Source organism: Tachysurus fulvidraco, chromosome 13 (assembly GCF_022655615.1).
Source record: "Tachysurus fulvidraco isolate hzauxx_2018 chromosome 13, HZAU_PFXX_2.0, whole genome shotgun sequence".
In the NCBI taxonomy this organism is placed as follows: Eukaryota; Metazoa; Chordata; class Actinopteri; order Siluriformes; family Bagridae; genus Tachysurus; species Tachysurus fulvidraco.
In genome coordinates, this window is record NC_062530.1 from 9,963,336 (window position 1) to 9,978,870 (window position 15,535).

At 38.5% G+C, this 15,535-nt stretch overlaps 1 protein-coding gene across 9 annotated transcripts in view; it reads right to left on the reverse strand.

Moving 5' to 3' along the window:
* Positions 1-3,738: 3,738 nt before the first annotated feature.
* LOC113656715 (SH3 and multiple ankyrin repeat domains protein 2-like) overlaps positions 3,739-15,535 on the reverse strand; it is a 116,474-nt gene continuing 104,677 nt past the window's right edge. For 4 of the 9 annotated variants that reach the window (XM_047822297.1, XM_047822296.1, XM_047822295.1 and 1 more), the window contains 4 exons: positions 12,173-12,297; positions 11,737-11,848; positions 8,125-10,492; positions 3,739-5,664 (listed from right to left, as the gene is read on the reverse strand). In XM_047822297.1, the coding sequence (XP_047678253.1) occupies positions 5,193-5,664; positions 8,125-10,492; positions 11,737-11,848; positions 12,173-12,297 (3,077 nt within the window). In that variant the 3' untranslated portion in view covers positions 3,739-5,192. Of the gene's footprint in view, positions 5,665-8,124; positions 10,493-11,736; positions 11,849-12,172; positions 12,298-12,646; positions 12,707-14,730; positions 14,755-15,535 lie in introns of all 9 variants that reach the window. The other 5 variants (XM_047822291.1, XM_047822289.1, XM_047822298.1 and 2 more) reach the window with 2 other exon arrangements.

A 15,535-nucleotide genomic window follows, 5' to 3' on the forward strand; every position in this document is an offset into this window, starting at 1 on the left:
TTTATCATTGGAACAACCATTCCGGTCTGTAAAAGTTGTTCCCCTTCCAGCTCACTACTGGTGGAGGGGAACCTGGGCCAGGTTAAGGCATGTGAGGGCACCAGTCCCAGGCCTACAGCAGAACAATACTATTGGGGATGATAATGGGCAGGTTGGTAATTCCCCTAGTCATGCTGCAATTGGGTGCATTCCAGATACAGGTATATCTTGTGACTGGACCACACACCACCCAGAATGAAATGCCTAAGTGTCTTAATGAAAGAAGGCCAAATAATCATGTACTGATATCACAGGGGCTTTGCTAATATGAATGTTGTTGGAAGCACTGCCTATTTGAAAATAGTTAACCACTATGGACACTTCACTTGCAGGGTATACTACCTTTGCAATACAGACTACTATATTGGTAACAGTGCCTGCTTGTGACCCCAAGATTGGTTTACAAGACCCTGCTTCCTGCTGTTGCTGTCCAAACAGTCAGTAAGGTTTAGAGTTATGTCAGCCTTTGCATTACACCTCAGCACTGTAGGTGCAATCTCAGTACCGTCCCCTAGGTGGAATACTACCTCTGTCCTCAAGTCCCCTAGTGGCACAACATTTCAAGTATTTTCTGTTTGTAAAGGATGGACACCAAACCCCTAACGCAACTCTACATGGAATTCCTCTTTAGGCACTCTTTACTGCATTTACTGTAACTGGGCCATCACTATAAATTTTCTCCACATTCTACAAGGTAGTTCTCTCAGTAATATCAGGTCAGTATTAACCCCTGAATTCAGTCCTTAGGTTAGTCCTGTTTCTCATGTTATTGTAAACCACCTCAGGCAGTTCGGATGCATCGCCGGAATTCATTGTAATCCAGACTCACTGGTATTATATTGCAAATACCATTTCAAATAATGTTTGCATCACCACATGACATTGCTGCAATATATAATCCTGTAGCCACCCAGGTGAGTTCTGTTGCCGTATACATTGAGTGATGACATCATGTGACTAAACCAACATATGGTATTTATGCTTGAATTAAAGCATAAGGCTATCAAATAATAAAAAACATCTATACATACAATTTTTTTACACAAATATTCTTGGGCAGCTAGTGAACATAAAGTACATTTGTCATGTTTTTATATTTACTTCCAGCTCTAACTAGCTCTCAAACATGCTTTTAGCACCAAAACTAGCTTTTAGCACCAAGTTGATGTAGATGGGCTCAGCACACACACACATGCACACACACATACACACACCACAGTCTGTAAGCATAACCTCCATAATCATGCTCTTCAGGCTTAATCACTGAATACTCGCATTAGGTCATAAATGCTTTGTTTATTTTTTGTAGTAAGTTTTGGTTCCCATACATGAAACATTTTGGGCAGGGGGAAAAGCAGTCTCTGGAATTGATCTTTTTGACATTTAATAATAGTTTTGTTACTTTCTAATTAAGAGGATCTGCACAAAATTACAGCAAAGAAAGAGATCATGAACACAGAAAAACAAAGTGAGGCTAAAAGGCTTATCTATTTAAAAAGAAAAAAAAAAGTAGCTGAATGTTGGGGAGGTGAGGCCTGATAGCGAAGTTCAGCATTTCATTTAATTCAACTACTGCTTTAATCTACATTTTCCATTGCTAATAAGCATTATATAAAGAGTGTAGACGTGGCCTGTGTATACATTTACAGCATGTCAGGTATACACACATTTTACAGAAACTCAACCGTTATGATTTAGTAATGTAGACTATTTTACCTCCAATATCGTAAAATACGTATCTTTTCGATCTTACAGTCACAGATTTCAGAATGTATTGTTGAAGCTCACAACCAAGGAGAGATTCATATATATATATAGAAATATTGCTTCTTAAGGAATCAGATAAATGTACATATTTCATCTCATTTAAATAGTCCTAAAACACAATTTGGCAAACCGCACCATTTCAGTCCCATAGCTTTATAAAATTCCATACATTTTCTATAGAAATCATTAAAAATACTGTGCTTTAAGTTTTTGCTGTCATACTCTAGTGTAAAATAATCTCTATTTAAAAAGGGTCGACACAAAGCAGCGTGACTTGGGCAGCAAGTTTCAATTCCGCTCCCAGCAAATAATAATAATAATAATAATAATAATAATAATAATAACCCATAGTAGAACTCTAAAGTCATTCACTCAAGGTCCATCTGAAAATTCACACACAAACATACTTTTAAAATATTTCTGGGATGGAATGAAGATGAGGGAATGTTTAGAAAAATGTATCTAAAAATTAATCTAAAATCACATTTGTTCAGCATCTGGAGAAGTCTGGAGAAATCTGCCCCCCTTCCCCCCCCCCCCTCTCTCTCAGGCATTTCCTCCACATGGCTCCAACCTCTTTTTTTTCTCCCCAGTATGTCCTGCATTTCCTGTCTTCTTCCTTTATATTTCCTGTATACCTTTTCCTCTTCCTCTCCTACCACTCTCGCCCTGTATTTCTCCACCTCTCCCTCTCTCTCTTTCCAGTCGTTCTTTTCGATGTTTTGTCTGTGAGATGAAACTGGTGACTGAATCTCAGCACACGCCCTACTCACTCATACATAAGAGTTTACACATTTACTCTAGTTCTCTATCTTTTTAAACAGATCCAACAGTAAATATGGTCACATTGGTCAAAGTATCAAAATATAAAATCAGGTTGTTCATGATTAACAATCAGATCTCTAATAGTGACAATGAGTGTTTTTTTTTTATTTGTTCTGTGCCTTTTCCTTACACATACGCTTTACAAGTTTAAAAATAGACTCTGTGTATAAAGCGGAGCAATGCTTTTATGGCAGGTTCGGCTTATATTGAGGAAGAAAGATAGCGAAGAGCAAAAGAAAGAAAGAAACAAAGTAAAGACGAGAAGAATGGAGTAAGACAAATGAGGAGACAAGTAAGTGAAGGAGTGTTGATTGTTGATGGAAAGACAGAATATAAGGAAGAGACAAATACAGCAGTAAGAACATCTCTCATCACTTATGTACTGCAAGAAGATTATGAATATGAATAGAGGACAATACAGAAAATGGATGGGATACAGTTAAGGCATCGTAAGATTGTAAGGGCATATTTGTTCTGATAAAACTGGACAATATACTGATATAACTTCATCTCCTGGACCGACACAGTGTGGGGTCAAACCAAGCCCGATGTTTAAAAACATGTTCACCTCTTGTTACTTAATGTAAAGAAAAGATCTTCACCTCTTGTTACTTAATGTTTTGTGTTTGTCCTGTATTATTTTCTAGGATTTAGACTCTTTAAATGGTGTGATAAAGAATCCTTAACGGCTCAGTGGCTGTTCTTTTGGGGGAATCCTTAATAGAGCGTACACAAAAACCCACAATCGAGTGTCTGCTGTCCAAAGAAGTCACTTTCATTTTCATTGTTTTAAGAAAATAACTAAATGAATGCATACAATCAGAATGATGAAGTGAAAGAATGAAAGAAAAATAAGAGGAAAAAGAGAAGTTTTGGTAAGCAAAAAACTGAGGGAGATAGAGAAAGAGAAAAGTAAGGAGGAGAAGTGAGAGACATGGACACAGACAGAAGTAGGGGGATTGTCTCACACCTAATAAATAATTAGTAAATAAATCATTCGGACGGCTACAATTCTAGAAATCTATTGCGATAGCGTGATTGTAAATGAGAGAGTCTGTCTAGAAAATATAACAGAGGAGTGGCACACTTTTGATTTTGAGTTATTCCGAGCTGATAAATCCACCCTTCAGTCACAAGGAAGACAAAAAGGAAAAAACACACACACACACACACACACACACACACACACACATCACACATTCACACAGGAGGGGCTGCTACACTGGAGTTCCTGTACTGATATGACAGGTGTGTGTGTGTGTGTGTGTGTGTGTGTGTGTGTGTGTGTGTGTGTGTGTGTGTGTGTGTGTGTGTGTGTGTGTGTGTGTTGATGTGTGTGTGTGTGTGTGTGTGTGTGTGTGTGTGTGTGTGTGTGTTTACTTGTCACTAGACATGTGCCGGTGTCAGTTATCAGGATATTCAGCACCTGGTATATCATCATGGATGACGTTTAGGTGTACAAGTGTTTGGGGATGTTGTACTCAGTGTCCTGGTCTGCAGGCAGCATGAGGATACATGTCTTCTGCTAATTTTAGACGGAACTGAAGAATACAATCGCTTAATTTTGTTCAGCGGCCATCGCGAGCAGGACTGGGGAATATCACTCTAGCAGTGTAACATGCTTAAAACCAAACAAAAAGAAATATATATATATTCACTGCTTGGCCTGCTTGGTATGGCTGCTGAACAAAAACTAATCAAAATTTAAATAAAAATAAAGTTTTTATAATAATCAAATATGAATGGTTTAAGTGATAATAAATTGTTTATCCTGATTATCGTGATACTGGACACCAGAATCGGCTCATGCCCAACTGTTTTCTCAGAGTTCTCTGCAGATCACAAACCACCGGTGGTATATATGACAAAGTAAGTGTGTCATGGAAGTCTTGAAACAGGAAGAAGAATATCATTGGCTTTTCTATCTTGTTAGCCAGCTAACTAACCAGACGGGATTTTAACCAAACTGGTGAGTAAGATTTGTAAATAAATAAATAAATAAATAAAAACACATCTGCATTCCTAGCTCTAGGAAGGGAGAAATTCTGTCAGGGTTTCTGTTATATTTCTATTTATGTCATACGTTTCTACTCTTTAGCACTAACAAGCACGGCTCTGCAGTCTGTAGATAGACTCCCATTTTTGGCTTGGGTCTCAATCACACACACAAACACACACACACACACACACACACACACACACACACACACACACACACACACACACACACACAGAATTGAAGAAAGGAAAAGAAAAGAACAAACTGACACATCTTATTTGTTCCAGTGTGTGTTTGCTGCAAGTTAACCGCCAAATATTTTTATAGTGATGAAATATTTTTTTTTCTAGCAAAGATAGAAAAAAGCCTCCAGCTCAGCTGGCGATCTGAAAAAGTCAGAGTGGTCCCAAATGAATCAGAAGTGTTTTTTTCTCACACACTCGTTCACACGCTCGGGAAGGATGTGTAAAAAGCGAGTGTCCTTACTGATAGTCCTTCCTGCTCAGCATTTGTGTAGGGAGAGACAGAAGGCAAGGGAAGAAAAAGTGCACTCTTCTTTGCTTTATCTGTCCATCAGCAGCTTAAGCGCCCTCTCGATGTTCATGCGATGGCCGACCCGTGTCACTCCCAGATCGATGAGGTCATCTTTTTGCAGGTTTGGCAGGTGAGATCCCTCGATCTCATTCTCCATGAAGGCGTCTCTGTGTTCGGCCATGTTGAGGCTCTCCAGCCAGTCAGCGACGTCGTGCTTGGACCACAGCAGGATGGGCTTGCTGGAAAACGGCTTGGAGTTGGATGAAGATGAGGACGACGAGGACGAGTGCAAGAGTGAGAGAGGAGATGCGGAGCGGCTTCCGAACAGGCAAAGAGGCGGGGTCGGTGCCGGAGACGATGCCGGGCCTGGTGTGGAAGGGGTGGGGCTTGTTGCAGGAGGAGAGGTGACTGAAGGAAGGATGGAGGGAGGAGTAGATGGAGTGGTGAATGTTAGAGCAGTGGAGCGCTGGGTACCTGAGACAGAGGGAATGGCAGAATCCCTGAAGAAAGCGAGAAAGTGGGATATATAGAGAGAAATGAGAAGAGAGAGAGAAGAAGAAGGAGAAAAGTGAAACAAGGTACAATGATAGGACCAATAGATTGTGACGATGCAGTTTAAATAAGAGAAAATAAAAAGAAATGAGGAGAGAGAGAGAGAGAGAGAGGAAGAGAGAGAGAGAGAGAGAGAGAGAGAGAGTTAATCCACAGTAATTGATCATTGAGAAGGAGAACATTTTAACACATCTTGATGCTTATCTCATACCTTATTTATATGAATAAAATAATAAGAAAATGTTACGCTTTTAATCACAATGCTTTTTTATCTTTGTAATTGGCATTACAGTTAGACATTATGTTACATTCTCCTTATCTTTTTTGTTTTTATTGTTCTCAAAAAAAAAAAACATCTCCACAAACTCACACTCTTTCATACACACAAATAATCATTTTTGCTAACTATACATGAACTATGCAAAAAAAACCTGGGTCTTTATCTTCAACTACTTGGAATGTTTTTTTTTTTTTTTTTTTTTTACAAAATATACCTTACAATTAAAATACAAAAAATCATTATGTGGAATCCTGTGCCAACGTTGAATTTTCCAGCTGTAGGAAACCAGGATTATGTCCTGAAATCTAGTTTCTGGTTCTGTGTAGTTGTACATGTTCTTCCATATCCGTGTAGGTTTCCTTTACATTCTCTGGTTTCTTCTCACAAGCATGTTGGTATTACATTACCCATACTAAGCTGTACCTTTGTGCAAATGTGGATGTGTGAAAAAAACTGCAGTGGATTTCACGCCACATCCACAACAACTGCTTTATATCTGTCCATCTATCTATCCATCCATACATCCATTCATCAGTCCATCAATCCTCTTTACTGCTTATCCAGGGCAAAAGCGATGTACATCCTGGAAATGATGCCAGTCTATCATAGGGTACAATCACACACATGCTCGCACATCCATTCACACTACAGACAACTTTACAGATGCCAGTCAGCCTACAAAGCATGTCTTCGGACTGGTGAAGGAAACCCCTGAGGTACAGGGAAAACATACTGCTATATATACGTATAAAATCTCAATATAATTATCATGATGTTGTACTGTTTCTTGGTCTTTATTTAAATGTATATTTAGAAGCATATTTATAATATTGACCATGTTATCCCCTTTGTACAAAATGTCAGATGTTCCACGTCTTATCTTATATAGCCATAACATTAAAACCTCAGCAAGTGTTTAAATAACATTGTTAACCTTGTCACAATAACAAGTGTGGTACATTCAGCAGAATAATGCTCCCTGACACACAAGGCCAACCTACACAATATTTAATCAAACACATAACCAGAAATAAAAACTGTTAAAGGGATTTGTAATATCCATATACAGCCACTAGAGGGAGTAGTCACAGTGTGTCACTACATACTGTACAGCATAAGCCTAGGGTTATTATATTCCAAATCAAAGATAAATAAAACAAAGGACGGGGACTGACCTGCTTATGTGTGTGAAAGATAACAATAAACATATAGATTGGGTATATGAGATTTTACTAAATTGCTAATTGCTGAACGGCCATTTTTACAGCTTCCCAGTTCCAGAGAGAGTGTGAAAGTTCATCATATGACAGCTATGCAATGTATCCAATCATATATAGATGAAAAAAGATGAAAAATTTCCTTTAACTATCCAATTTTGGTGAGCCTGTGCTACAGTAGCCTATGATTCCTGTTCTTGGATGACAGCAGTGGAACCTGATCTGTTCTTCTGCTGCTGTTGCTCTTTTACCTCACGGTTTGGTGGGGAATGTTTTCTGAGACGGTTTTCTGCTTGCCACAGTTATAAAGAGTGCTTATTTGAGGTAGTATAGACTTCCGGTTAGCTCAGACCTGAAATGTTCTGGCACCAACAACCATGCCATGGTCAAAGTCACAGAGATTACACCTTTTCCACATCCTGCTGTTTACCTGAACATTGCGATAAATGCATAAGCAAACCATTTGTACTGTTATACAGGAGGCACAAAATTGTGAGCTTTTGATTTGTGTTCATAACCATAAAGATAAACAATGCAGCACATGTAAAATAAATACAAATAGAATGGTTTACAGTTACTGCCTTTGCAGAGGGATAGCCTGCACTCATCAGAAGGCAATTTTAAAAATGTAAATACAAAAAATATAAAACTGTTTTCAAGCACCACAAAAATCTTCTCTGACAAGCATGATAAAGGATGTTGCATCAAGTAAACTAAATATTATATTTATTCAAAATGTATTTTCGAAATGCTGAAAGTGATGAGCTCACCAGTGACTTATTATTATTATTATCTCATTTATAGGCTTTGCTCAAGGGCAATGTTGTGGTCCTGGGATTCAAACTGATAACATTCTACCACTACCTGTGAATATACCATTTATATTACATGTAAATAAGATTGTCTCTCACCTGTTTGTAAAGCTCCTGGGTCCTGTTGGAGAATCAAGGGAATCACCCTGTTTTGGGGATTTTTCCTTATTCATGTGCTGCAGGATGGAGCTGAGCTCACTAATAACATTTGCCTTAGGATCTGGATTAGATGAGGGGGGGCTGCGGAGGTCAGGACTTTCCCTCCACAGCTTAGAAGCTCTCTGCGTTGGTGTTTTGGGGGGCTCTGATTGTGGTGGAGGAGGTGGAGGTGGGGGCTGATTGAAGGATTCGGGACTCTCTTCAATCAAGGGGTCCCTGTAAAGTGCATTGCTCTTGATGATGGGCTTTATTTTTGGCTTGGGCGGCACAGGGGGTCGGTCCACCAGGAAGACCTGCCCGTCTGCATAGACTGTGCAGGTGTCCAAAGCCTCACTGCCTTCTGAAGACAGTGTTGAGATGCTGGACACGGTAGAGATGGTGCTGGTGGTCTCTAGGTGGGGGTCTCCGCTACTTCGGCTATCCATTTCTATTCCAGAGTCCGTGATTGGCTCAAAGCTCTCAGAAGGTGGTGGAGGGAAGCTGGAAGGGGGGATGCAGTTTATTATCCCAGGACGTTTCAGTTCTGCATTGATGGGTGGAGGAGCATGGGGGTGGTACGGGGGTAAAGGGCCCCCTTGTACACTGTTTTTTCTCTGCTTAAGGATCTCTGCTACTTGGTCTTCAGGAATGTCAATACTGTTGGCAAACTCCAGTGGAGGTGGTAAAGGTTCAGCAAATACAAATTCCTCATCAATATCTACAGAGGCCAGCGGTGGAGGGGGGATTCGGAAAGGCAGTTTGATTGGTTCATCCACTGATCCACCTAATGTGATACTTATTGTTCGGGATGGGGCAGGTGTCTGGGAGTTGGGAGTTACAGTAGTTTTGGAGTCTGAGTCTCTAATTTCTGTGTCCAGTTGAGGTGTCATTTCCTCTTTCACTTCATCATTTACATTATTTTCTTCTGTCTTCACTCCATCCATTGTGTGCACCATCAACAATCCTGCTGGCTTCTGCTGTGATTTATCTACAATGTCAACCACCACGTTCTTTTTTTCCTCTTCCTGCTTGCTATCTTTTGTACCTTCTGCTTCATATTTAGACTCTGTCCTCTGCCTCCGAAGACCGGCCCGGCCTGTGCAAAGAGAGGCAGCAAATTTGGCCTCAATGCCTGAGCGAAGCTTGGTATCTATAAACAGGGGTTGATTGATATCCGGTTTGTGAGGCTCCAGCTTTGGGGAAACTGGAGGAGGCTGTGCTTGCTCTTTTATAGCTCTGTCTCGGGCTGCCAGAGCCAAAGCTAATGGGGAATTGGGATCAAGAGCTTTACCTGTAACTGGGTGTAGATATCCTTCACCATTGGTGCTATAGGTCTTTATTGTTGCTGGAAGGCTTACCGGACTGTCCAGATCAGGGCAGTTCCTTGTTCGTGTGTTCAGAGGTTCGCGTACAATCACAGGTTCAGGGGAGTTAAAGTCTGTCACATTGCCCCCACCACCACCCCCACTTCCTCCACCTCCTTCACTCTCACCTCCACTTCCTTGTGAAACAGTAAGCAGCGAAGCAGGTGGTGCCATGAATGTCCGAAGCCCTTCATCATTTGCAAACATTCCCTCATCAATAGACTTTGAGTGGTGCAAACGAGGGGTTGGAGTGGGCATTGGTATATCCTCATCCCCTAAATCTGTGGAAAGAAATGCAGGTGAATTCCTACGTGCTTCCAGCCTCTTTTCCCGGTCTCTTACCGCCCCAGCAATAGCAGCAGCAAAGGGATTATTTAGATTGAGTGAATCCTCAGGTCTCAGCTGGCCTGGATGATCCAAAGTGCTTGTCTCAATTTCCATGCTGCTTCCCTGACTACTTTTTCCACTGCTGCTAGTGGATGGTTCTTTGACAATGATGGTGGGTATTGGAATGGAACAGGTCTTCTCAGGACTATCTTCCACATTTGGCTGCTTTACTAACATCCCTTTCCTGCGTGCTGGCTTGGCTGGGATATAAGTGGCCTTGTTTCCTACTTCTGAATATGGGTTCTCAGGGACTGAGGCTCTGTTTCGATTTCGGGAATTGTGCTGGTTTGATATGGAGTTTGAAGGTTCATACTGCTCTGAGTTTTGTCGCAGAAAACCACCTCGACCTCTATTGATGGTGTTTGTACTTCTGTACCCTCTGCCTGCTTGGGGTTGCATAAAGCCAGGCTGGTTGTTGCTATATACTCGGCTAGTGGGGGCAGTGGGGCTGAAAGGGGGTGATGGAGGGGAGATTCCCGGTGGAGGTGGAATGTCTTCGGATGTATCAGGCATTGAAAGGCTCCGTGTGAACTTTAGCAATGGAGGAGTCAGGAACTGCTTTTCCTCTTCCGTAATACCTAGACAATATCAACAGGGCATATGTTATTAGACTATCACATCCAATTAAATAATAATAATAAAAAAAATTAAATCTTTACTAAAAAACAAAACTGTCCATCCAAGGGCCTGACATTCCATGAGTTCATATTCAAGTTAGCCTGTTCAGACTTTTTATACTTTTCTGAAATCACTATTAACAATTAACAACACTTCCCAGGAGACACAAGGTCAGTTGTGTAATTTAGCTTGGCTAAAGGGTAAGTGAAACTTTATCTAATTCAAAATGCCTTTCAGTGTTTTGTGAGGCATTTCCTAGAACATACATACAGTATACAGTACATGCATCTGGTCTTGGCCGAGTGGCTATGTTAGGTCTGATAAGAAGTGACATCAGTTGCATAATTTCCTGCCTCAGGACATATGGTCAGAGAAGAATTTGAAGGACCATGAATAATACAATTATCACTTATTAAAATGCACTTTCCAGTTGCATAATTACTTCTGATAGCTATGGCAAAAGAATTTGAAAGGCCAAGAAGATCAGCCTAATTAACGATAACTTAATAAACTAAGCTCAGCTGGCGAGACAGAACCTGTTGTGTGATAGAAATGTTATCTGACCTGGGAATAGCAATCAACAAGTGTAAAAATAGAGCCATGAAGATTTTTGGGTGAATAAAGTATTTGTGCCATGAATCAAGTACATTATTGACCTGGCATATAGTGGAATTCTTCAGCTTCTAATATCAATAAAGGATGGACTTCCAAGGGTCTTACAGAAAATATAAATAAATGTTCTCACTCTTGAAAACTCTACAGGTATAATTTATAGTTATAATTTATATATAATTTATAATTATAATTTATAATGCCTTTATTTAAATTAAACTTTTTGTCTCTGCTTAGTTATAAGACAAGAAACAACACGTTGCAGCTCTGTATGTAGTGGTGTAGGGTGAGACCTCCAAAAGGATGAGACCTCCAAAAAAAATTTCTATTAATAAGTTATTCTAACATCTGAAAAGCAGAGTTAGCAAGCAATTGTGAACAAATGCCTTTTTAACCATTTACAGTATAAGCCTTTATAACTGTGCATTAAAAGAGTTGATGCATGTTATGTTACAGATGAATCTCAATAAAACAGTATATGTTGTTAAAATGTTATTACAATAAGTACTGTACATATACATATCTATTACCATAAATATAATGTACCAATATATTGTAAATTGTAATAAAATGTTATTACTTGTTTGCTTACCGATGGACTTTTGTCTCTTTATTGTTCCCTTTGGTACACCCAAGTATGCCCCCTGTGGTCCGCTAGGAACGGTGGGAGAAACAACAGCTACACCTTGTCGTTCATAAATGGCCTGCAAAATAGATTATAATCATTCAGCATCAAAAGTACATAAAGATATACTGTATATTCAGACTCACCCCAACACACAGAATTCTACAGCTTATCACTCTGCATAGCCTGTAGAGTAAATATGGTGTGTGGTTTGGAATGCATTCAGAGTGCACTGATGATGGTGAGGCATTTAATTCAGTATGAGCTATATAATGAATAAAGTATATGCTTTGTGACACATGTAATGTGATTGTACTTATGTGGTCTATATAGTGCATAATGAGTAGGATGTGATTTTAAACACTTTTAAACACAGTGGTAAAAAGATAAGATGTAGAATTACGTTGAAATCAGTAGGCGTGACCAAGCAGCGGCTGGAGGGGCGAGGTTTAATGGTGGCCACTCTCATGTCCACTGAACCATTGTCCCTTGCGTTTTTCTGGGACGGAGGCACTTCGTCCACTTTATCTATGACAGATGAAAAACACTTCACACTGAAAAAACAGAAGAAGGATATTCACAACTTTTGACGCCTATAAAAGGAAAATCTCCATGGTGCCAAAAGCTGATAATTGCATTAATCTTGTCATCAAAGGATGATTTTGATGAAATTAAAAGAAATAATAAATGTACAAAAACAAATAAGCTTCAGAAAATACAGCCCTTAAAGCCGTGCATGCTCTGTAGTATTTTGCAGTGGGCTTTAGCCACTGCTGCCGAGCTGCATGCGAGCGATTCACTTTTTTTTTTTTTTCCTTTTTCATTATGTATTCTTTTGTTTTCTGTTCAAAGCCTCCATGCATTTTTGTGTGATTACTTAGTGTGACTTGAAAAACAATCCTCTTCTTCAGACCCTCAACATTAGAAGACTGAGTATCTACACAGAGATGGGGAGAGAAGCATGATTTAACCCACACACGCTTCTACAGACTCTACATATACATAGATTTACACTCTCTCTATATGCTATACATACCTGCATGCTCAAATGTTTAAAAACAGGCATTTAGATGACAATTAATTTACAGATGAACCCAGATAACGTTAAATTTGTATGCATTTTTTTTTAATCAAATCAACTGTTCTTCTTACAATTCTTGCCATTATCAATAGTGTCTAATTATCAACTAAAAATGAATTATTTCATCTGGCCAGTTTGAATTGAGCAGGACAATATTGGGAGCAGGTAATGTACAGTAAGGTCATCCCTTGTATGAAGCAGTAACAAAGCATGATGTGACTTCTTCACTCACTCTCACAACCTCTTATAAATTGAATCTACCTCTTATTTACCAGTCTGTATACACCATTTTAAAGGCAAAAAGATATTTAGATCAAGGGCGACAAAACAAAGACGCCTTTAAATGCACCAAGAATGCATATGTTCTCATGGGAAATTGAAGAAGACATGGCAATTAGTGCTGGTGGTTGGGAGATGATAAGATAAGGATGGCTATATCCACTGCTGGTAAATGCAAGTACACCATTGCACCAGGTCCAAAGTGACAATCCAGTTGTCCCTGAAGTAGTGCTCCTTGCAATATGACTCTACTATACTAATAAGTACAACTTTCTAAACCAGCTGGAATTGTCAAAGCATCAATCTATGAGCTTCTCATTTTGGTGCTTGCCATGATGTCTCTATGTGCAGTCCAGCGTTGATATATTAAATAACAGCACAATGCTGCTACACATTTCCAGCCACTGCTATACAGAGCTACGTATATTTAAATTCATCTTATACACCTGAGCCATAGTGGGTAAAGGGCCTTGCTCAGGAGCCTAGCAGTGGCAGTTTTGTGAACCTGGGATTTAAACTCACAACCTTCTGATCAGAAGTCCAATGCTTTACCCACAAAACTCTGTTTTGTTGTCCTGATTTATTTATATACCCATGTTACACAGTATATAGTCTTGTGTACTTTACTACTGTATTGTTACTATTTGTACCATGGAGAAACAACATTTATCATTTTGTTCCATCAACTGAATCTAGAGAAATGGCAATACAAGCCAATTGAATGTAAAGTAAAAAAAATAATAAAAAAAATAGAAAGTCTTAGTAAGGATAATATACATTTACAGGATGTAGCCTACTGTCCCTTACATGCCTTATCAAATTTGAACAGGACAATTTGTGTATTGTTCTACAATTGTTATATCATACTATATATGAAAGGCAGAACTAAATAAAAATGATCTATAAGCAAATTATTTTTTATAAACTATTTAACAAGTCTAATAAACAAGGTCTGAGTTAACAGGTTTAGGTGTTCAGGTAGATTTTCCATCTGAATGTCCTTGAATAAATATTCAACAAAAATTAATAATAAATAAAAAAATATCCGTTTAAATGTATGCTGTGATTTTATTCCATAGACCAAAACTAGCTGCAGTCATTCAGGAAAACACCATACATAAGTGGAGCTACGAAAAAGTTTCCTGCTAGTTACAGCTTTGATGTAAATCTATTATTCATACTATTGTATAACTATTCATTATACAATAGTTTTAGCATATGCTGGTGATATACTAAATATTTATTATCTTAACCAGAATAACTGACTAAATCATTTGAAACATTTTACTATGGATTTTTGCAAATGAACAATCAAACTATTGTATAGAAATGTTAACATATTGTATATATTTTAGCACATCGATACACAGGCTCAGTATTATTAAAGCTTTTTATATCAGGCAATGTATATTAAAAAAGCGAATGTCTAAAAACTCTACAATGTACTCTAAAGTCTAACAGAATAAACTTATTACTTAACACAGAAATACAGTCATGCAACAGTTGAGTATAGTCTTGATGAATATCATTCTAAAACTACAATCTATACGATCTAATGTAAAACTAATCTATGACGCTCACACTTAAATGCTAACACTTACCACCTTTCTTTTTCCTCAAGGTGGCTGGAGAAAGAGCGGAAATCATACTACACAGATCAATAAAGGAAAGAGAGAAATCTCTCACACAAACACAAAAGAATTATCATGGTCTTAACCTGACAAGATTACTATAGCCTATAGTACTAATAATAGCCAACAATATTCTCTGTAGTGATTTGATGAAACATCATTCATATAATAATAATAATAATAATAATAATAATAATAATAATAATAATAATAATAATATATTTGGTTATTTGTATGCAGCAAGGCTAAATGTTCATTAAAAATCAAAAAGCTTGGCTTGATATACAGTATGAATATTTTTCACATAAATAGTGAAGGCTATGATTCATTAGCTAAAGCTTGGCTAATGACATTAGCCTATTCCTGAATTGATAGCCTGGTAGTCAGCTTAGTGTATATTGTTACTGCTTCCTTCACTTCACTGTAAAATGTGTTCTTCACTATAAGTAACCCTGAGTGATAGAAACATTAGTACTATTATTTAGGAATAAAAGAAGCAGCACTGTTGTGGCGAGCATGCCTTCATTGACTTTCCCCTCACAACTGGGGAATGTGCAACATCTACATTACACAGGAGTGTACACCATGAAGCATCAGGAACAATGGAGGAAAATCCTTGGTAGATTTATTTTAATCAACTACATACAGTCATAGCAACATGTAACATGCTAACAAGTAGTTAGCTTGCTATTCACTGATTAGAGTAAATAAAAAATAAAGTTTAATCTGTGGTTTGTACAGACACAGCTCAATTTGAGCAAAAACGATGTTCGAC